Source organism: Dermacentor albipictus, chromosome 7 (genome assembly GCF_038994185.2).
Source record: "Dermacentor albipictus isolate Rhodes 1998 colony chromosome 7, USDA_Dalb.pri_finalv2, whole genome shotgun sequence".
Classification (NCBI taxonomy): Eukaryota; Metazoa; Arthropoda; class Arachnida; order Ixodida; family Ixodidae; genus Dermacentor; species Dermacentor albipictus.
The window spans coordinates 1,964,145-1,986,723 of NC_091827.1; the positions used below are offsets into that span (position 1 = coordinate 1,964,145).

A 22,579-nucleotide genomic window follows, 5' to 3' on the forward strand; every position below is an offset into this window, starting at 1 on the left:
TGCTTATCTGAACACCTTGAGGACACCAAGAAGCTCATTCCCAATCAACATGGTTTCAAACGGAAGTTATCTACTGTTACCCCAACTTCTAGAAACACTGCACGATTTTTCTAAAGCAATGAATGACAGAGATCAAGTGGATGCAATTTGCTTGGACATGTGCACAGCATTTGACCAAGTTCCCCATGAAGGGCTTGTTGACCTTGGTGTAAACAGATATACTGTGTTGTGGATAAAAGCATACCTCACCAACAGACCTCAATTCATGGAGGTAGATGACTCAAAATCTGACGTCCTTGCAATACCCTCAGATGTCCCTCAGGGGTCTGTGCCAGGTCCCATATTATTTTTATGCTACATCAATGACATTGCAGTTTCCTTCCAGCCCCATGTTACACTCTGGCTATTCACGGATGACTGTTTAATTTACTTGGTTATCTCAGAGCAAGAAGACCAGTTCACACTAAATTCTGCATTGAACACTATTAATCAATGGTGCACAGCATACAAAATGAAAATTATGCAAAAACTTCATATAGTACAATTACACACAAAACCAAAAATGTATTTTCTTTCGATTATAATATTAACAGGCAGTTTTTAACACAAGTCAACCACTTCAAATATTTAGGCATCACTATATCATCAAATCTAAACTGGCATACACATATCAATAACATACGCTCAAAAGCCGAGACTATGTTGTGGTTCATCAGAAGAAAATTAAAGCTTGCTTCTACAAAAGCAAAAGTAACAGCCTATCTCGCGCTTGTACTTCCAACACTGGAACAGTGAGCATTGTATGGGATCTGCATCAGACAAACCAAGTTGACAAGATTGAAAAAGTTCAGAGATGGGTGGCTAGGTTCATTCTATTAAGATGTAAATTTACAGGTTCGGTGACTGACGGGCTCCGTGAGCTAAACTTACCTTCGCTTTCAAACTGAAGAAAGGTCACCAGGCTAAAATTTCTCTATCTGTTGCGCAATAATCACTTAAACCGAAACACAAGCCCCTACTTCAAGCAGTGTTCCTCGCGAGCTGTGCGAACTTCTCACAAAGATCAGATTACACCCATGACGGCCCGAATTAACTCTTTCAAATACTCTTTCCTTCCAAGAACAATAGCTGAATGGAATGCCCTTGCTTAGGACCTTTTGCAAGCAGATAATCCACTTAATTTCAAACACTGTTTGTCTCATTACTTATTCGAATAGAAATTCTTGTCATTCTCTTGTCTTTCTTGTCATGTCTTCGTCGGAGGTTCTGATTTTCACTGGTCTGAAGCCCAGCGTATTCTTGTGACTATTGTTCGGTAAATCTGTCGTACTTGCGGTCTATGTATCCACATAGCCGCTAGACGATTGTGTTATGGTGCTTGTTGGTTCCGAGTTGATTGAACTAGGTTTGTATAGATGTTTGTACTTGCGGCTGTGTACACATGTTGAGTTGTATTGTCTGCATTCACCCTGTAATGGCCTCACAGCTGACAGAATTAATAATAAAAAAAAAAAACATTTCAGCACAGACACCCAATAGTCACATTTAATTGATATAACCGATAATGTGGCATGGGATCGTCGTAGTAAGCAGCTTATTTTAACCCAGAAACACATGCAAAAGTTGACAGTGCATCGGCTGCTCACTGTTATATCTGATATACTGTTAAAACCAGTATCGTTATGGATGTGTTTGACTCGATAACGGCAACGTAATCGTTTTCCCGAGTACACTGCTGCCGAAAATTTCCACCAGCAGCGAAGTAGAATGCACTTGCTTAGTGGAATAATAGCTCTGTCTCTGCCCGGTTGCGCTCTGTGCCACCAACCCGGCCACTGACATTTATGCCTTTGGTAGCCCAGTCACCTGCAGACGGCAAGAAGTCTGTGAACAAGCTAAATATCTTCAGTGGCTCAACTGCTGCAGCATGTACCTGCAGACAATCCGACTGCAACAGGGTGAGCAGCTGGCCTTTGGTGAGTTGGAAGAGCAGTGGGGTGACTGCCAGTGCCGAGAACTCCTCGGCCAGGAAGGCCATGGCCTGCCGGTGCACCCAGGGCGAACCGTGCGGCTGCTCGCTCCACTGCAACACTCCGCACAGGGTGTCCGGGCCCAGCAGTTCCACCAGGGCATCCTCGCAGGCTGTGGGAACAGACACATTTCCAAAAGCACATTCGATGGGCCTCTCCAGAGTGCCCAAGACAGAGCCAGTAAATCAGAGATTACTTGGCCTGGCTCTTGGTAAAGCAGCAGCTAACAAGCAAGATAATCAAATACAAGATTTAGCAGTATAGTAAAAGAGACTATTGTGGAAAAGGCAAACAAGTGAAACGACGCCCACAAGAAGTGTGCATGTGTGATAGGTGACGACCAAGCTGGAACATTGCAGCTGGAATGTGGGAGTTTGTGATCATCCAAGTGCAAAATGACTTGAGCAAGCAGTGCCAGGCTAGCCTGGGCATGTACCTAGTGAACCTGGGACACCAGATGAACCGGGATGGTGCAACCAGACCAGCCGGGACAAGAATGCGGTGCTCCTAAGCAAGCCTGTGGACAGGATGGTGCTACAGTCAAACCCGACTATATCAAATCCATTTAGCATATTTTCCGGTTTATAAGTTGAATTTCTTTTTTCTGAATTTTTCATCGGTGCACCTTTAGAACAATGCAACTTACATACTTTTTTTTTTCCAGAAAAAGACTGCCATCAAAATCGGATTGGATGCCATGGCCACGCGAAGCATGCTGGGTTGATCTCCTCTGGCGGTTGACCTCCTCTGGCACTTGCTACGGGATGTGTGTGCGCTATGGGGATACCGGGTTCCTCTCGTGATCAAGTTGCCAAGTGCCATGCGAGAAGGATGGAGCAGCAACACAAGTGGTGGCAGGCCAACCGTGAGTCGACTGACTCCAAAGTCATAGCATCTGCAGATTGCTTTCAAGATACTGCATGCACTGCTGCGCAAGCTGTGGAATTTCTACCAGAGCACAAGCTACTCCTCCCTCCCTCTTTCTTCCGGCACTGGATTCCCACTTTCCTCCCTGGTGCGCAATTCGGCTCACCATCCCACACTTTCACTCACACATACAGCATACGGTGTGCGGGTGCAATGTTATTGCCCTTGGACTTTGTACGCAACATCGCGGCAACCACAAATGCAGAAATGTGCCTGCTTGCACGTGACCCGTGTTTAAGAAGTGAAATGTCACTGTATCTTTTTTTTTTTTTTAATCACTAACCGAATGAACAGGAGCCTCATATAAATTGGTGCGATTTGTAGACATTTTTTTTTTTTTTAACTGCTGTTTAGAGGGGGGTGCGGTGCGACTTACTTTGGCCATGGGCAGACACACGCTGTGTTCTTCTACAACCTGTTTGATCCATGCTACTTCTCCAGTAAAGTCATCTACCGTCACCAGGGGCGTAGCCAGGGGGGGGGGGGCTTATGGGGCTTCAGCCCCCCCCCCCCGAAATTTTTCGTGCTGTCCACGCCCCGCCGACCAAAGCAACCCCGGCGCCAGAAATCACTCTTGATTTTGTCTAGAATGTCTTTTTCACGTTCGTAAAGACACTTCACCGCGAACATTGCTAACTTGGGCTGGATTTTGCGGCAACGCCCATGCACCGGGAGTCACATAATGCAAGCAGCTCCATCCGAACACGAAGTTTCAAGGGCGTGTTGATAACGAACGGGCTCGCCGGAGCATCTCGCGGAGGCCGCGGAATCTAGGGAGCGCATGGACGTCAATTCCGAAACTCTATGGGCATAAACTTCTTATAAACTTTTGATGTGAAAGGTGCATTGGCATTTCCAAAGTTGTGCTTTAGATCTTCAATTGTGGAACTTTGTGGGTTTAATGTCGTTATAAACATTTGATGCCAAAGGTGCATTGACTTTTCTAACGTCGTACATCGAAACATGCAACGAGACAAGCCAAATCAACACACTATCAGACAAGTTGACAAAGCATGCAGTGAGGTGCGATGAGACGAAGCGTTGTGCTGGTTCATTTGTGCCATCATGTCAGAAAAAATATCAACATTTTTTGTCATTTACGCCAAAGCATCCATGTCAAGACAGTAAAGCCAGCGAAGGTAACTACGTTATTATATATTGTTCCTATTTGGACTTTTGTTAGCGAGGACATATCGAGTCTCTTACATTTTTTGTTCACGCTACCCCACCCGCGCCCTGCCAAAGCCAGCCAGAGCGCATGCGTTTTTCTGGTGTTGCCCAGACCACAGCGCGGCGCACTTCAGTGCGCGTTCGGTTTTCTCTGGCCGAGGGGATTTTTGCTTTGCAGAGTGTTGGCCGCTTTCTGGCTAGCAGACGAGAAAAAGAAAGAATGGTCGCTCGCCGCCATCACTCTGGGGACTCGACGGATTGCACCGCGTTCGCTTGAGCGCAACCCCTCTGGAAAGTCTTGTCTCGCCAGTGTAGGATACAGAGCAGTATGCGTATGGTTCTCGGTGCACCAAGAGTCTCACGTTTTCTTCGATATTCTTTCGGTAGCCCCACTAGGTGCCCAAAGTAGGCATTCGATTGTGGCCAACATGCTTTACTTTGCGTTTTACTTTAAACTCTGTGTTCCCGCCCCACAAAAGACACAAAGATATTGTCACAGCGCAGCAAATTGTTGAATGGTGAAAGTTTGACTTTGTTACTTCTTTTACGGAAAGGAAAAACAACTACTAGGTTTAGCAAATAAATACATACCTCAGATCTCATTTTGCACCAACTGCTCCAAAGCATGGTTTAATGAAACTGTCAATGCATTAAAAAACGAAAAGAAACGTTTATACAGGGCAGCCAAAAGTGTCAACACGTTAGGTTCGTGGAATAAACATAAAGCCTGCGAAAAAGCCTACTGCAGTTCCCTTTGTCGTGCAAAGCATAAATTCTTTTCCGATGACCTTCAGTCACTGATAAAAATAATCCTAAGAAATTCTGGAAAACGCTATCTCCTTCCAACAGCACTGACACTCCCACACTCGTGGATAGCACTGGTCTTCTCATACCGTGGCGAGAGCACTGCACATCTGTATTTAACTACTACTTTCTTTCCACGTTCACAAAGGAAGACCATTCCAATATGCCAAAGATGGCAGACTCCGATTACCAATATATGACTCCTATTACCGTAACAGCCGCTGGAATCGCTACTTTGATTAACAATCTCAAATTATCAATTAGTTTCGGATTTGATGGCATCAACACGAAAATCCTAAAGCATACAGTATTCCCTTCCAGTACAATCCTTAGTCATATATTTCAGCAGTCACTGTCAAGAGGGGAGCTGCCGAATGATTGGAAAGTTGGCAAAATCATACCCATTTTCAAGTCAGGTGACAAGAGCGATGTGAGTAATTACCGTCCTATATCACTAACCAGCGTTCCCTGCAAGTTACTCGAACACATCATTCTAACTAATGTCGTTCATCACTTAGAATGTAATAACTTCTTTTTTAAAGATCAGCATGGATTCAGAAAAGGCCTTTCATGTGAGACACAACTAGTAGAATTCACTACGGATCTTTTTCAAAATATGGACGACAATGCTCAGACTGACTCAATATTCATCGACTTCTCTAAAGCATTTGATCGCGTGGCTCACTGTCGCCTCATTTCTAAACTCTCATGCTTAAACCTTGACGAACTAACAATTTCTTTGATAAGAAACTTTTTGTCTTTTCGAAAGCAGTCCACTGTCATTGACCAGTACTCTTCCCCTTTCAGTAACGTAACATCAGGCGTACCTCAGGGAAGTGTCCTTGGACCCTTACTCTTCCTGATTTTCAAAAATGACTTGCCATTTAACATTACATCCAATGTTCGACTATTCACAGATGACTGCGTTATCTGCCGTCAAATCCGCTCCCCCGCTGATCATATTGCTCTTCAACGTGACCTTCAATGTGTCACTAACTGGTGTTTGGATTAGCAAATGACCCTAAACACTAACAAATGCAATCTGATGACATTTACTCGCAAAAAGTCCTACTCCATTTTCAGTTACTCACTTGGCAATAGTATCATCGCTCGCACATCTTCATACAAGTACCTTGGAATTATTCTAACACCTAGCCTTTCATGGTCATGCCACATTGAGAAAATAATGGCTAAAGCATCGCGCACTCTCGGATATTTAAAACGTAACCTTCGCAGCGCTCTTTCCCTCACAAGAAAGATAGCCTACCAAACATTAGTGCAACCGCAGCTCGAATTCGCAGCTTCTATACGGTCACCTCATCAGGCTTATCTAATCTATCTTCTCGAGCCGATCCAAAATAATCTATCTTCTCGAGCCGATCCAAAACCGTGCTGCACGTTTCATTGCCAGAAATTATAGCCCATTTTCGAGCGTAACTAACATCAAGCTGTCGTTGTCGCTTTCATCTTTGGAATCGCGCAGGAATATAGCATTTCTTTGTCTTCTGCACAAAATCATGCATAATGTACGCCCATCTACTTTGCGACTTTGCGCCCAACTTCTCTGCGACTTTTCACAGCGGTGTTTGTATAGTAATCAATGTTTTTGACTTTTCACATCATCATAGGCTATGGGAATGGAGGCTTTTTAATTTACAAAAAGAAATGTACACAAGGCGGCATCTTGAAGTTTCCGCATGCGGTGTGGGCAAGCAGTGAAGTGAACAAGAGATGGCAGCGCCTGCGCTTGCATCGCACAAGCGGATACTTCTGGCGTGCGCAACCCTATTGGTGATATTCAGCCGCTGCTCAGCCAGCCGAGTTGAGCTGAGTCACTTCTGTTTCGTGAGAAAGTGATAGCGCAGCCTAGGGCATACGGTCATCACCACTTGTAGGTCGCGTATGTTGTCAGAAGGTAGAAAACAAGCGCATTGCGCCGATATACGATGACTCATTCTGTTTCCCGGGGACACGCATCCTAGCTAATTGTTACAAGTGTATCCGAGCAGTTCCAAGAGGCGAAATGACTCTGCGAATGCCGTCAACGGTTACACCCAATGAACAGAAACCAACGACATGTACTGCAGCATGACCATACACTTGAAATCGTGCTGGCAACTGATCCCATACAGTTTATTTTCTCCGCCTTTACAGGGTAGCGCAAGTGGCGCTATGCAACGGACTGCCATCTAAAATGAAACCTTCACAGTCCTCCTTCTTTAGATCATTCAAGAAAAACATTATGGGGAGTAGTGCTGTACTGGCTTGTAGCTTCTGATGCTTCTTCGCAACTGAGGTGCGCTGCATACTGAGTTGGGACAGTTCACAGCAGTCTCTACTGTGCCACTAGTCACGATCACGGCTGGCTCCCAGGTTACAGAAACAGCTGGATGAGTACCACACAGATGTTAGATGGTTAGTGATGTTTGGTGTTGTAGGAGGTTCAGGCTCCAATGGTCCTGCTGTTGGTGCGGAGACCTCTTCGCGTTGAGGACGTAGGTGGCCGCCATGCCTATGCCAGATAGTGCCATCACTGAGATGGTAGCTGCTGACAGACCTGTGGTGCTCACGACACATGCAGGTACCCACGGCGGGCCTTGACCGAAGCTCTTTGCAAGTACATTGTCCCCCACATTCGGCACTAGAGAAGAACGGAACTCTTTGTCGGCATGCAGCTTCTGCTTCAGCAGTCTCAGCAGGACTGAAGTGTGTAAACTTGGGCGACAAACATTCAAAGGTGTCTTGAGCATTCTTCCTGTGAGCATTTCACATGGTGCTCTGCCAATAACCTCACATGGTGTGGTACTATAGTGAAATAAAAGCCTTGAAATTTGGGTTTGAAAGGATCCATAACCACACTTCTTGATCTTTTTCTTGACAGTCTGTACAGCATTCTCTGCCACATCATTGGAAGCTAGATGGTAGGGCAGTACAAGCATGTGACATATCCTATTCCGTATAAGGAATTCCAAGTATTGCTCCCTTGCAAAGGGGGATCCATTATCGGAAACAATGGCATCCGGCAGTCCATGCTGTGCAAATGCTATCTGCAATACTGTGATGACAGCATCCACTGATGTTGATGCTACTGGACAGATTTCGAACCGTTTTGAATAGGCGTCAACAATGAGGAGAAATCCATGTCCTAAGAATGGGCCCCCAAAGTCATGTGAATCCTTGACCAAGGCCTCTGTGGAAATGGCCAGGGAATGTGCTGAATGCGTTGACGTGTACACTGGTAAGCTTGGCATGTAGCATAACCCCTTACAGTCTTGGCAATGTCACCATCAATTCCTAGCCACCAGACATGGCTTCTGGCAACCGACTTACTTTCCTCAATGACAGGATGCCCAGCACGAAGAAGAGTCAGGGCTTTGCCTTGCAGAGATATTGGGATGACAACTCTGGAACCCCACAGCTACCAATCTTCATGGATGCAGAGTTCGCTGCTCCTTGCTGTGAATGGATTGCCCTCTGGTCCGACTGGAAGCCCTTCTCCTCGCAGGAGAGCAAGAACTACGTGACTCAGGAGTGGTTATTTCTTGTAGCCTGTGCTAAAACAGTGCCGGAGTCCTTATCGCGATAGTAATCAGCAGAAATTGTACATGAAAGACAGCAACATCGGAATAGTTCGTGCCTACTTGTGCCTTTAAAGCCTTTATTCTTGTGCCAGCCTGTATGACTACCTGTGACTGAATCAGTGATGAACACTTTGTGTGTAAAAGTGCAAACTGTGAACTTCTTTCTTCCTTCTCCTCTTTCAATCCCCCTTCACCAGTGCAGGGCAGCTTACCGCGCTTAGTCTGGTTAACCTCCGTGCCTTTCCCTTATTACGTCTCTCTATCTCTTTTATTCTTGTGCTTACTACCACGCATAACACCACGTTGGCCGTGTGCTTTCATTATTATGTAGTCATCACACATGATCGCATCAATAGCGACCGCGCTTTTTTTTTTCGCAGCAGTTGCGGAAAACAGTAGTTTAATTTTGATACGGTACATGCGTCCACTGTGCACCTAAACATTTCATAGTCGCCATCCATGATCGCATTGACAGCAACAGCGTTTTCGCCTGCAGTTGTTGCAGCGAATGGTAGTCTCGCTCTGATTCGGTGTGTGCATCAGCCACAAGCCCTCAGCACCGCGTTGTCACCATTCGTAATCGCATCGATAGCGACCACATTTCCTCCACAGCGGTTGCGGCCAAAAGTTGTTTATTTTGACTCTGTGCAAAGCTGTTGAGGATGAAGAGCACTGGCTACACCATGCTGGATGGACAATCTGTTGGGGATCAGCTCACTAGTGATCGCCAACCTCATCATCAGCTCATCGCTGCGTGAGCTGATGAGTCATGGGATGAGAATTGCAGCTTCCACACTGCTTTTGTGCGAAATAGAAACAGGATTTGCGCATTCATTCATTAAATAAAAGCGTGCTGACATAGTAAGCATTTGTTATCTGTCTTCTGGATATCCTCGATAATTCGACATCCGGTTTGGACATTTTTCTTGGTCCCGTGAAATCCAAATTAACGAGGTTCTACTATACATGTTTTTCCTGTCAGTATCTGAGGGCACACGAACCACCACAGCAGACAAACAAGCATTGTCCCTGGCACTCTGTCAAATAATTGACCTCATTTAAAAGCGGCCCTGAGACAATGTTTTTCGAAGTGGAGAAATGCATTTGAAGGTAAAATAAGCTACTTCAGAAATACTTTGCTGCAAAAAGTACTTCAATGTGTTCAGCAGGAGCGGAGTTATTGGCAATCAAACATGCCCATCATAGGACTTCCGCTCCTTTTTCAATGCCTTGTACAGTGAGGGCTACGTCAGAGTAGGGTGTGTCCACAACACTCCGCCTACTGAAAGCCATCGCGGCCTGTAGTTTATATTTGATTTTGGATATTAACATAGACACCACAACCGGCGATTTTGGTACCTAGGACACGCCACACATAAGCCCCATGCATAAGCCAAATGTGGTTGTCTTCAGCGAGCCACAGTGAACTTAGCCAGTGGACGCCCGTGGTATCTACACTATGAGCAGACCACAGCTACATGCAACTGTAGTGCGTATTCGCAGCATTTGCTTTGTGAATGACAGGGCTTGAGCGTGTGCTTGCACTCGTGTGCTCGTCTGACCATGCTACGTAACACGGATTGGCTTTGTCCTTCACCAACTTGACCGACGGATAGTAGCCGCATCCAACCTGCACATTTTTGAAGTGCTATCAATAAGCCTGCCAAGGTGCCTAACCAGGAGCAGCCAGGAGTGAGCGTGCGCTAGCAAACATGCATGTAATCTGGCCTTAAGTTTGGCGGGATTGGAGGCTAGTTGAACATCCAAAACTAGTCGAAATTAGTGAGACCTGACGACTACGACACCGATAAGTGGGAAGGCAAAAGTTAAACTGCTACAGGGGTGGCAGTGGCTAAGCAGACAATTGTCAGCTTCTTCCAGATGTACATAACTATTATCGAAATTTGAAAGTAGATTATCGCTTACTGAAGCCTGTTTAATAAACTTCGTCATTAAATATACACAGTAACAGCGGGAAGAAGCGCACTGATCCAAACACCCTTTTTGATTGACGTCAGCTGTTAGCCAATAGCAGCCGCATATGGGAATCTGCTATATTATGAAATAAAGCATCCAGAAAAGGAAAAAAGAGTGAGGAGCAGGGTTTTGTTGAAAAGAGAGCGTTTGAGAGAAAGGTGACTTCGCACGCCACGAATAAAAAGCTTCGCAGAGATGTTCACAGCAGTGTGTGCTATTCAATGACTACCGTATTTACACGACTGTAAGTCAACTCGAATGTAAGTGGACCCCCCATAACGCGTGTGACAGGGGAAAAAAAAAAGAAGAGCTTACACGAGGGCGCATCCCATAACGAAAATTTATTGGTAGCTGGCATGGTCACTGAACTACTCGTCTTCACTTGTGCCATCGCCCTCACTAGTGCTGCCATCATCATCACTGTTGTGGTCCCAGAGCGTGTCGTCGCCCAGCGAATTTCCACATCTGACAAACGACCGCACCATGACATATTGAGGAACAGCAGCCCACGCCGAATGCACCCAACCACATGCAGTGGTTAGAGAGGATCTTTTGACAGGTCCAGTTGGCATAAGTTTGCGGTCTTCTGCCGCCAGCCACTTGTACTCATGGCGGAGCACATCCTTAAAAGGCGAAGGTCCGGGCTCGTTTCCTGACCACGTCGCAGTTCACTGGCAGAGACTGATCACGCATTTCAGCGACGTACGTCGCAAGCTTGGTTTACAGCTCTGGAAAGCGTCCAGACTTCGGCCCGTGGGAAATTCTTCACTTTCCGTCACAGGTGAAAATTTCGCTTTGCTGCAGACGCCACTCTTGCACCACCCTTTCAGAAACATCGAACTTGTAGCCCGCTGCGCAGTGACCTGTGTCTTTAGCGCAAAGCATAGTAGCCCTCTTGAACGCTGCAGTGAAGGAGTGCCGAATGTTTAGTGGGCCTGGAGCACTCATGACGACTGAGGAAGCATGGAAGTAGCACGTAACCGGCAGTCAGGTCGGCCTGGAGCACTCGTGACGACTGAGGAAGCATGGAAGTAGCACGTAACCGGCAGTCAGGTCGGCCTGGAGCACTCGTGATGACTGAGGAAGCATGGAAGTAGCAGGTAACCAGCAGTCAAGTCGAACGCGCCAAACTAAGAGCTTCAGGGAAAGAGAAACACGTGAGCTGCGTCTGCTCTTCCATGAACTATCGATACTCCCCGCAAGCACCGCCATTCTGAGGGTGCCGCGACGAATGGAACAGCGGCACTTCCATCAGCTATCGACAGCCCCTCCCCCCCCCCCCCCCCCATAAGTGCTGTGTGCACTGTAAAACTATAGTAAAACTCTCAAAAATGTTGAAAAACCCTCCCAAAAAGCAAACAAATGTGCGGGATAGCAAAAAGCTACGGGTAGGGCCTTAAGGCAAACATAAAATTGTAACTACGTTGTAGCTCCCCTGACATCTTGTTAGTCTCACTGTTTTGGCGGTGCCATGTCTTGGTTACGATTGTAAGTCGACCCTCCCCCCACTTAATATTCTCAAATTAAAAAAATATTGGTCGATTTACAATCGTGTAAATACGGTATCTCTTTTCACCAAGCCAAGGTACCTTGGTTTAGGACCCCTTTAATGTTCACATATGCATGCCATGTTTTAATGATCTCATGCAATTTGCCATGTGCAATGATATTCATGTAAAAATATGTATGTATATCTCAAAGCAAGCAGCTGGAAATATGTGCATTTACTGTGTATCTACCCTAATCCTTTTCATTCTACTCAGATTCCCAGTCACTTAAGCAGCAACTAAGCTTTGTGGCGAGCATCAGCAGGCTCAAATGACAAGGAAGCCAGATTAATGTCACTAGGTCCACTTATTCTCGTAATGAAGCCACTAAAGCCAATGGCAATAAATAAAATTGCAAAGTATACTCGCTTCTCACCCTGAGCGAGCGAGTCCACCTCGATGAGCCGTGCCACCTGATAGAGTTCCATGAACTCGTCGGCCAACGACCCGCCAGATGAACAAGGCAGCATGGACAAGTCCACTGTATCCTGATACAGAGCCCAGAGCAGGACGCGTGCATGCCGAACGGGAACCACACCGGCGTCAAGGACTACACGCATGCGACAGCCAGGCGTGGTCCCTCCCACATCACACACTGCACCGCTGCCACTAGCGGTGGTGGTCCGTCGCTGGATCACGCCACGGAAGAAGGGGCACCGTGCCGCCAGCACTGCCCTGTGGCAAGGAAACTCAGCCTCCTGCTCTGTGCCCCCTCCGCTGCCTGGCACCTCCCACACCAGGCTGGTGTCCGCCAGGTGTCCCCCTGTGTCAATCAATTGAGAGAGCTGGGTTAGTTCGTTTACAAGCATTGCAAAATATGATTTACCAGTGCTAAATTTCAATCAAACAAGAATTGAAATACACACAGGAATAACACTGAGCTTCAACAATTCAGCGACTGCTTTAATCACCGTAGTGATCATAGTGATTGTAGTGATCATCATTGTAGTGCATAGTAAAAGACCGACCTTACTTACACAAGCCACTCACATAACGTATTTACCCGGTTCTACTAAGCCCCCTTCCCCACCCCCCTCCCCTAAATTCAATGCACACCCAATTTCCATGGGCTTAAAGAAAGAAAACAGAAGTGCCCCTGAATGTAAGATGCAACTGACTGTAACATGCACCCAATTTATAAAATAAAGAAAGTAGCAGTTTCGCCTGAAAGGTGAAGCACCAATTGCAATAGCAAATTAGCAGACAGTTATACCAAGTAAGCATATTAGTTTTATTGGCCGTATAAACTAGCAAACATTCACTTACTAACCAAATTAACAAGCATAGTGACACACGCGCACAGGTAAACATGAACACATCTCACTCGATGACCGCGAAAACTCGCTGTCAAAATGCTGCAGTGAGTAAGCACGGCAGCAGCAGCCAGTGAATTGACCTTCGTGCTGTCTCTCACTGCAACGCGAACTAAACATTGAAAGCACAGTGCATACGAAGCTACCGGCACTCCGCGTACTTTGTTCACATCACAGATCACTTTGAATATGAGGCCCGTGCAGGTATACACTTTGTCCACGTCGCAGATCGCTTGCAAGATAAGGCAGCCACGCAGCCTTGCCGTAAGTCGCAGCTGTCAGAGTAGAACAACTCCCCCTCTCTCGCCTTCATCCCATGCCTCTCATGCGACAGAAGACCGTGTGTTTCCGCTCCACCTTCCTCCTTAGCATGCACAAGATTGAGCCGCTATCATCGGCTGACCCTCACAAGCTTTCATTCGCACACACAGTGTATGGCGCACAGCCACACTGTCATCTTGTTTGGATTTTATATGGAACATCATGGCAATGACGATGACAAAGACGGCAGAAGTGCGCTTGGAGTGTCTATATGATTGCTATCGCAACAAAATATGGCATGTACCCAGATTCACGATAAGAATAAAACGAGACGTGCCGCATTTATCTTCACAGATAGGAAAACTTTTTTTGAAATTAGCTTTTATAATGAAAGCGATGCGTCGTCGTCACAATTTGCACTTCATCGTCCACAGATACCATGCATACAGGGGCGGTATTCTCAAGCAATCACATAAAATGATACTACTATTACTTTTAATGTCACTTATCGATGGTTCCGGCAGCATTCCTGGCACTGTGCGCAGATAGCAAGCTTGGCAGAGCACCATAAATGCTGGCGGCCATTTACGCTGGCGCATCTGGTGCCGAGACACACGAAACCTTATGAAAGTGATAGTCCAGTCGAACCTCGATATATTGAACAGCGCGGTGATCCCGAAATAGTTAGATATAGCTAGAATTCGATATATAAAATCACATAAGAAACACATCAAAAGCTTCTGCATATGAATCAATGAACAAAGGGTGCGATCAGGGATCGCTGTTCGGAGCGCGCGATCGGTTGCGTCATGCGCAATCGGCCTAGGCTACGCTGACTTTATCAGCAATGAGCATGCAATCGATTGTGCTGCACCCAATTAGCCTAGGCAGCGGCAACTTCGTCAGCCGCACGAAGTCGGGGTGGCCTAGGCCAAATGTGCACAGCGCAACCGAACACGCGCTCCGAACAACGATCCCCGATAGTGCCCCAATCGTGGCGCAGGTAATACGCATTGAAGCTTCACACAAAGTATTTATTTATTTGGCTGAAAGTAGTGCAGCAGTGTAGCCTGCTTCCTATTAGCAGCTGCCTGCTTAAACAGGGAGTCCTCAACATAGTCTAAACGATCCACAAGCGATAGACCAGTGCCGTCTATTGCACCACAGTAGCGGTGGGAAGGGCCAAAGCAGCTACAGCACCAGTTAAGTCGGGAGCGGGGCAACATCAGCGCTTGTGAAATCAACCTCAGCAGTGTCTTCATTTGGCCTCTACTTCAGCTGCAATCTCTAAGTCTGTCAATCAAAGCACTCTGAAACACTGTCAATAACAAAGTATTAAGTGGCATCTGCCAAGGCGTCTATGAGTGAGCCCAGTGAGCGCGCACTGTCGCACGTCTTTGTGGATGCAAACCGCCAGTCCTTGCGAGATGCGGCACCGAGGAGGAGTCAGTGCGTCAAATGCAATGCGTCATTGACGTTGTCGAACTAGCCAAGCCGCTGCATGCATAGGTCACCAGATTCAATCCGTGCAATCGCAGCAGTCGGGGACGCCCATAGTACCACCGCTATCTTCAAGGGTGTTGTGCGAAAGCTTACTGCCTGTCAACAAATTGCACATAGTCTGGGGTAGTGGAGTTCGATATCCATTCTACATCCGACCCCGTTTATGGGGGGACGCGGCCTTAGAAAATAAAAAAAATCGTGAAAAAGTCAATTTTTCGAAAACCACATATTCATTCAGGCAGTATGTCTTATAAACTACCATTTCTGTAAATATCAACATCTCGAACAACTGAATTCATCCCGAAACTATTTCAAATAAACTTTATAAGGAGCTGCAACAGCCCTCGAGCGGCGAGCAAGCGCTCAAAATACCCCTACTTGGCACGAACGCCATTTCTCCACCGCTCAGCGCCACCATTTTGGTGTTGTTTTGTTGGTGCATTCTTGTGCTTTTCTTTCCCCGCCACTAGCGGCAGCGCAGGAGAAGCGTAAATCGCTCATGATTGGAGGGCTCGTGAGAGCTTTCAAGTTTCCCGCCGCTGAGACGCAAGGCTGAGATTGGGCGAAGCACGCGCTCCTCCACAACATGGTGGAGCCCGCGACCTCCATTGGCTGCTGCATGTGATGACGTAGTGGAATCCTGCATAATGCGTCTGGCAGTTGTCTGCTTCGGCTCCTCCATCGCTGGCGCCCTTTGCAGCCGTTCGCATATTCTCTAAGTTTCTACCGTCTTTACGAGACCATTGATGCGTTTAACCTGCCAAATGTTGTGCGGTCGGCGACGATACCAAAGAAACTCAAGACGCTACCCGTGTTCGGTGCAAGGAAGCGTTCTATGAAGCTCGCCCACATGGCGAAGCTCGCTTCTCGCCCGCATGCCGTCGATGTTCGCACCGATGGTTCCTGTGGGGCAGCTTCTGTTTCACCTAAGCAAGAGCATGGTTGCGTCGATGCTTCTAGCAACGTGACTCCTGCTCCACCGGCACAAGAATTTGTCGTGACGAGTGTGCCTGGTGTCTCATGTTGATCGACAGCGGCTTCCACATCCACTCTTTCATCTGCCTCAGACAGTGCAATCGCGTCGTTAACCGTGCACTTGAAAACACGTTTCCTGATGTGTGAGCAGAAAGAAGCAGCGGATAAAAAATGGCTGCTGTGCAATGAGGATTTGGCTCGCAATGGAGCGCGATAGAAAATTTCAAGCAATGGAGCGTGATCCTGAAGCTGCCACCGCTATAAGTGAAGGCGAAAAATTACTCCTTGTGCAAATGGATGACCTAGGCGACCTGCTATCCGGGACCCCGTGCCAGCGGTGCTTCGCAACTGGGATGAAGGTTCAAGGAGGCACCTAATGACTTGCAAGGAGGCTTGAGCTGCTATGTTTACATTGTGGAGTAGTTGCAAGCTCGTGGAGTTCTGCTCATCAGGATGACTCAATGGCCTTTGACATGAATATAAGAGCCACTGTGGCAACAAAACAAATAGGGAAGGGACAAACAGACCTCAATGACTTTTGGGCAGTGATGAACGTGTCCCATCGTGGCCTGCATCATAAGACTTTTCAGAAACGCTTGAAGAAATTCAGGGAACCGCAGACACAGTGCAAAGACAAGTTCTATGCAGAATCTGCTTCTGCTGTGAAAGCCACCTGTAAGGAAATGGATCCATATTTCAGCAGGGGTATCACAGCAAACTTTGATGGAGCATGGCTCAAACGTGGCCACATGTCCCATATTGGAGGTAGTGCATTAACTGAATATCATACGGGCCTCATCTTGGACGCCATTGTTCTATCGAACGGGTGCCTTGGTTGCCAAGTAGGACCGAAGCCTGGAGACCCAGGCCACACAAGCTGTCAGGAGGATCATGTGTGCCAGAAAAACACTGATTCTAAGTCTGGGAGGATGGAGGTTGAAGCAGCTGTCATCCTTTTCTGAAGTTCAGTGCCAAAGCACCACCTCCGTTACACAATGCTGATGGAGATATGCCACCTTCTCTGCCCTTGTGCAAGAAAATGTTTATAGACTGGTCCCCATTTCGAAAGAGGAATGCCCGAACCATGTCCAGAAGAGGATGGGGACAGCACTGCACAACCTTGTGCAGAAAAGTGACAAGGCTTTAGGAGGATAGGGCAGGCTGACAAAGGCCCTCATCGACAAGTTGACCGACTATTATGGCTGGGCCCTACAGAACAATTCCAACGATGTGGCTGCAATGCAGCGTGCAGTGTATAGGGGTATTACTCAGGCTCGCGCGTGCGCACCTGACCCTTCTCTGGATCGCACAGCGCCGGCGGGGCGGCAGTCGCTCCCTAGCACTTTCGCAGCAGCCCTAGCAGTCAGAGCTGTGACCCCTAACCCGCGGTTCGCAGTGAGTTGCGACCACGGCGGGTTCAGGCCAGTGGGGACAGGGTGAGTCTCGACCTAAGGTGTTTATTCACCTTAGAGTACAAATGTTCCAACAGACAACAACAGCCACAACACATACAAATACAACACAAAACACAACCACAGCGGCGGAGCATTCCGCACGTCTGGGGTGAAACAAACCGCACAATGTGGGAACCACAAAAAAGGCTGATAAGAGTTCAGCTCACCCAAGTGGATCCGCGCTCGGGCCCTGGGGCGGTGAGTCGCACACAAAGGCCGGGCGCCACAGGGGGACGGCGTGCGGCGGTCTCGGCGGCTGATTTGAGATGCGGCCTCTCGCAAGCTCTTCTGCCGTGAGACAAGCGTGCATCGGGGGAATAGCGCTTCTTCCCCGAGCGGCGGAGAGGAGTCTCCCCGGTTCCAAGAAAGGGAAAGGAGGGAACGGGGTGCCTTGGCTGCAGCGTCGCGGCCAGGCGCGAAGAGCAGCGGGAGCGGCGAAGGTGCCCTCTCCCCGCTACCCTCCGCGAGCGAGCACGTGATTATCGCGTGATAACCGCGTGGCCGCTCCGGAGATATCGGGATGCGCGTGCGATCCCCACATCCCCCCCTCCTTAAAATAACCCTCTAGCCGCTAAGAGGCCGCCGTCACCTGAGGCTTTCCTGCGAGAGGGACATGCTACTCCGACAGCAACACGGTTTGAGTCCGTGTTGGTGAGGGAGCAGCTCTAGCTGCAGACCGTCGTTGTCGCCGTGTAGGTAGCCGTGAGCCAGGCCGGAACGTTGAAGGATGGTACGGAGCAGCTTGACAGCAGCGGGATACAGTGGGAGGCAAGAAGGGCGCTGGGTCCAGGTCACCTTGCGTCTCGGTGGCGTCACCTGCCCAGTCAGACGTGCCGGGTCCGTGGAGGCGAAAGGGTCCCTGGATTTTTCTTGGCTGCCTCGATTACGCTGACGCGATCCCCGAACCAGCCTCGAGATGGCGCAGGACAGCTGTCTTTTGGTGTTTCCGAGGTTCGTTGTCCTCCCTCGCGGGTTTCGGCACGCAAGGTCGGCAAAGGCGCGCCGACCCACCCCTGACGATGGCCTGCACCTCGCTGCGCAGCAGGGGTCCACTCTGTCCTTGCGGGCGAAGTCTACGCTCGGCCTTGAGACTGGATGCTTGGTTGCGGGGCTTGCAACTCGGTGGTGGGGTTCTGCGGCGCGGTTCGGCGAATTCTGCGCCGCTGCGACCATTCCGGACCGGAAGTCGCCCGCTGCACCTCTCACCTCGCTGTTAGCCGCCGGAGGATCTTTTCTCGCCGCCTGTTGCCTGCACTGCGCTGCTGACTGCTTGCGGCCTGCTCGTCCCCACCGGCAGTGGAGATGGTCTTTCCTTTTGCTTGGTGGTTGTTTCACGGCTCCCGACGGGCGGTCTGCTGCTGCGACAATTCTGTTAGCCCCTCTCGCTTCTTCCAAAGAGAAAGCGCGTGCTCGCTCTGGAAGCCTGCATGCTAGACATCGGAGGAGCATTCCGTCCGATATCGTGCACAATAAAATAGCCTCCGCGAACCGGACAGAGTTAGTTCTGCCGAGATCGCAAATTATAATGCCGCACCGGGCTCGAACGTCGAGCCGTGCCACCCGATGCCGCTGCCTGCGGGCGCGGGAGAGCATTCTCCTCGGGCCACTCGTTCCCTCTGTCATAGTAGGGTTTGAGATCGCAGACATGCACCGGTCGGCTGATCGGTCTTAGCTTCAAGTCCGCCAGCCTGTACACGAGCGAAGAGACAGTCTCTCGCACCCGGTACGGTCCTGTCCATTTCGGCGCCAGAGAAGCTGAGAATTTCTTACTGCCGTCGCTCAGGACGTGATTCCGTCTCAACACCAGGTCGCCCACTTTGTAGTGAACTTCCCGATGAGAGCGGTCGTACTGCGCTTTCTGCTCGGCACGTGCAGTGCTCAGGTTCCGTTGCGCTTTTCGTAAAGCCTCCGTTACCTTCGCGCGCAGCCCAGTCGCATAATCGGCGCGTGCCGACGAAACAACCAGTTCCGTGCTGCTTCGTTCCTGTAGAGTAAGTTCTACCGGATTCAACAGCTCCCTCCCAAGGTTGAGGGTGGCGGGTGTATACCCAGTCGATCGATTCACTGTCGACCTGATAGCAAATCCAATTTCAGGAAGACAAGCGTCCCACTCATTGTGCGTCCCCGCAAATGCAACTAGCATGTGCTTGATGTTGCGGTTCACACGCTCAGTGGGATTCGCCTGGGCATGGTACGTGGTTGTTCTCCTGTGCTTAATGCCGAGAGCTGCACAAGAGTCCACGAAGAGTTTGGCAGTGAAGTAGGACGCATTGTCCGTTATCAGCTGCTCAGGATAGCCGAATCGTGTAAACACCTCGATCAGCTTTCCCATGATTACGCGTGCCGTCAGCTTCCGTAGGGGGAACAGTTCCACCCACTTGCTGAAATGGTCTGTGACTACGAGAAGGAATCGGTTCCCGCTCGGTGTCCTGGGGTAAGGCCCCATGACGTCACATGCCGCAATTTGCCACGGTGTTCGGCTATTGATCGGCTGCATGAGCCCGGGTGGGCGTCCACCACGCGGCTTCACGCGTTGGCACACGTTACAAGAGCAGGCGTAGCGCATCACATCCCGCTTCATTCCAGACCAGGTAGCAAAGCGGCACAACTTTAGATAAGTCTTAGGGCCACTTGCATGCCCGGCGATGCACGTATCGTGAAAGTAGCGTAAAAGTGCTCCTCTCAGTGTGCGTGGAATCACCGCTTTGAAGGGCTCGTGTGTATCCTTCTCCACGGGAATGTATCTCAGCAGGACGCCGTCAGAGTCTAGCAGGTAGGAATCCAACGCGCTCACAGCATTACCAGCTGTTTCGGAGCGCCGCGCACCCACAGCAATACCAGCTGCGTCGATGTGCGCTGCGGCCGTGCCGCCGGGCTCCCGGAGCCCCTCAAACACTTTCTTACAAAATGGATCCTCCCGCTGTGCCTCTAACAGCTCCTTTCTGCCGAACACGCTCCCCACTGAACTGACGCAGTCCAAGTGGTTCACGCTTTCGTCCTGAGAAGGGGGTTCTTCCGCCCTTCCTTCGGGACCAGCGCCGTCGAGCATTGTAGCAGTTACTCTGCTCTTAGGCTGAGTCACTGAGGGGTCACGATGGGTATTAATATTACCCCTCCTGACAACCTCAATCGTCGCAGCGGTTAGTCCGCTCACAAGCTCAGTTTCGGGCGAGGTGAGTTGAGTAGTAATATCACTCTTCTCACAGTCAACGGGCGCGCGCGAAAGTGCGTCCGCCTCAACTTTGTTCTTTCCTCTCCTGTAGCGAACGGTAATATCGTATCGCTGCAGGAGAAGTGCCCATCGCGCGAGCCGGCCGCTCGGCTCTCCTAAGCGCCTAAGCCAAGTTAGTGCCATATGATCGGTCTCAATTATGAATGGGACTCCATCAACATAGTAGTCAAACTTTTTGAGAGCGAAAATGATCGCCAGACATTCTTTTTCTGTCACGGAGTAATTTTTCTCTGCGGGAGTCAAAGAGCGGCTGGCAAAAGCTACCGGGCGCAAGCTACCTTCGTGCTGTTGGAGCAAAACCGCTCCTAGGCCAAGGTCGCTGGCGTCCGTATGAATGACAAATTCTTTGTTCAAATCAGGTAGCCTTAACTCGGTGGTTTCCACGAGCGCGTTTACGAGGTTGCGCAGTGCCTCCTCTTGCTCGGGACCCCACCTCCACTGCTCACCTTTCCTCAACAGCATTGTCAAGGGGGCTTGCAGTGCAGTGCAGTTTGGGATGAACTGTCGATAGAAATTCGCCAGCCCCAAAAAGCGTCTCAGTCCACCTATGTCTTCCGGTGACGGGTAGTTCAATAATGCCTGAACCTTGTCATCACACGGTAGAAGGCGTCCATTATCCAGTTCAAACCCCAGTAGCGTTACTCGGGTTGCTGCGATCTGGGTCTTGGTCGGGTTTAGCGTTATCCCCGCAGACCTCAGACGCTCCAACACGTCCCTGAGATGGCGTAAGTGCCCATCAAAGGTACGCGAGTATACCACAACATCGTCCAGGTAAGCAAGAGCGTGGTGCCACCTTGCGTCACCCAAGACACGGTCCATCAGGCGCTGGTAAGTCGCAGGCGCACCGACAAGTCCGAATGGCATACGGGTAAACTGGAAAAGTCCCCTGTGACACGTGAAGGCAGTCTTCTCTCGGTCACTGGGATCTACCTCCACCTGAAAGTATCCTCTGCTTGCATCGAGCATAGTGAAGTACTTCGCTCCGCCAACGTTGGATATGATCGAGGGAATGCTAGGAAGCGGATATGCGTCCTTGCGTGTCACCTCGTTCAGGCGGCGATAGTCAACACAAAGGCGGGGCGTCCCATCCTTTTTAGGAACCAACACCACAGGAAAACCCCATGGGCTGTCCGATCTTTCAACAACGCCTGTATCGAGCAGTTCGTCCAGAGCGCTGTCTAGTGCTTTCCTCTTAGCCAAACTCACCGGCCGAGGATTGCACTTCCACGGAGGGGCGTCGCCTGTCTCAATTTTGTGCCTGTATAGCGTAGTGCAACCAGGCCGCTCTGTGAATACAGCATCATATTCAGTCAGAAGCGATGAGAGGCGAGCCTTTTCTTCCCCCGACAAACTGCTTGAGTCGTCCAGCAGCGGGTGGTATCGTTCGCCCCTCACTGCGGCACAGTCTGCCACCGCAGCGGGGGTTATGGGCTTTGCGGGAGGGGAGCAGTTCCCCTCCGCGCCTCTTTTGTCAGCGCGGTTGGCCGGACGGCATTTCGACCCGGCCGCTACCGTTCTGAGGGACCTTTTCGGGCAATCGTTTGGTCGGTCTGCGCGCGAAGCATCATCGAACGAAGTTGTCTCTGACGCTTTTTGAAATGAAACGAAAGGTTTCAGGGTGCCACATGCTCGCTCCCTATATCCTCCGTTGCAGACGTCAATAACAATGCCCGTCTTGGCGAGGAAGTCTCTACCAAGAATTATAGGAACCGACAGGCCGGGAAGGTGAGCTAGGCGCTGTCGCCTCACCCGTTTCTCCCACCGCACCACAAGCCTAGCAGCACAGCTCGCGTGTGCCGTGCCGC

General features: G+C 49.4%; 1 protein-coding gene and 1 long non-coding RNA gene across 6 annotated transcripts in view; one reads left to right on the top strand and one right to left on the bottom strand.

Moving 5' to 3' along the window:
- Positions 1 to 22,579, top strand: part of LOC135918013 (uncharacterized) — a 104,132-nt gene that overhangs the window by 70,986 nt on the left and 10,567 nt on the right. Inside the window, exon 3 of one of the 2 annotated variants that reach the window (XR_011507302.1) lies at positions 2,695 to 2,895. The exons of the other annotated variant lie outside the window; for it this stretch is intronic. This is a non-coding gene — a long non-coding RNA (uncharacterized lncRNA). The remainder of the gene's footprint in view (positions 1 to 2,694; positions 2,896 to 22,579) is intronic. 2 annotated transcript variants of the gene reach the window in all.
- LOC135918012 (BTB/POZ domain-containing protein 7) overlaps positions 1 to 22,579 on the bottom strand; it is a 140,530-nt gene that overhangs the window by 66,915 nt on the left and 51,036 nt on the right. For all 4 annotated transcript variants that reach the window (XM_065451678.2, XM_065451676.2, XM_065451679.2 and 1 more), the window contains 2 exons: positions 12,413 to 12,799; positions 1,934 to 2,142 (listed from right to left, as the gene is read on the bottom strand). In XM_065451678.2, coding sequence (XP_065307750.2) covers positions 1,934 to 2,142; positions 12,413 to 12,799 — 596 coding nt within the window. The remainder of the gene's footprint in view (positions 1 to 1,933; positions 2,143 to 12,412; positions 12,800 to 22,579) is intronic.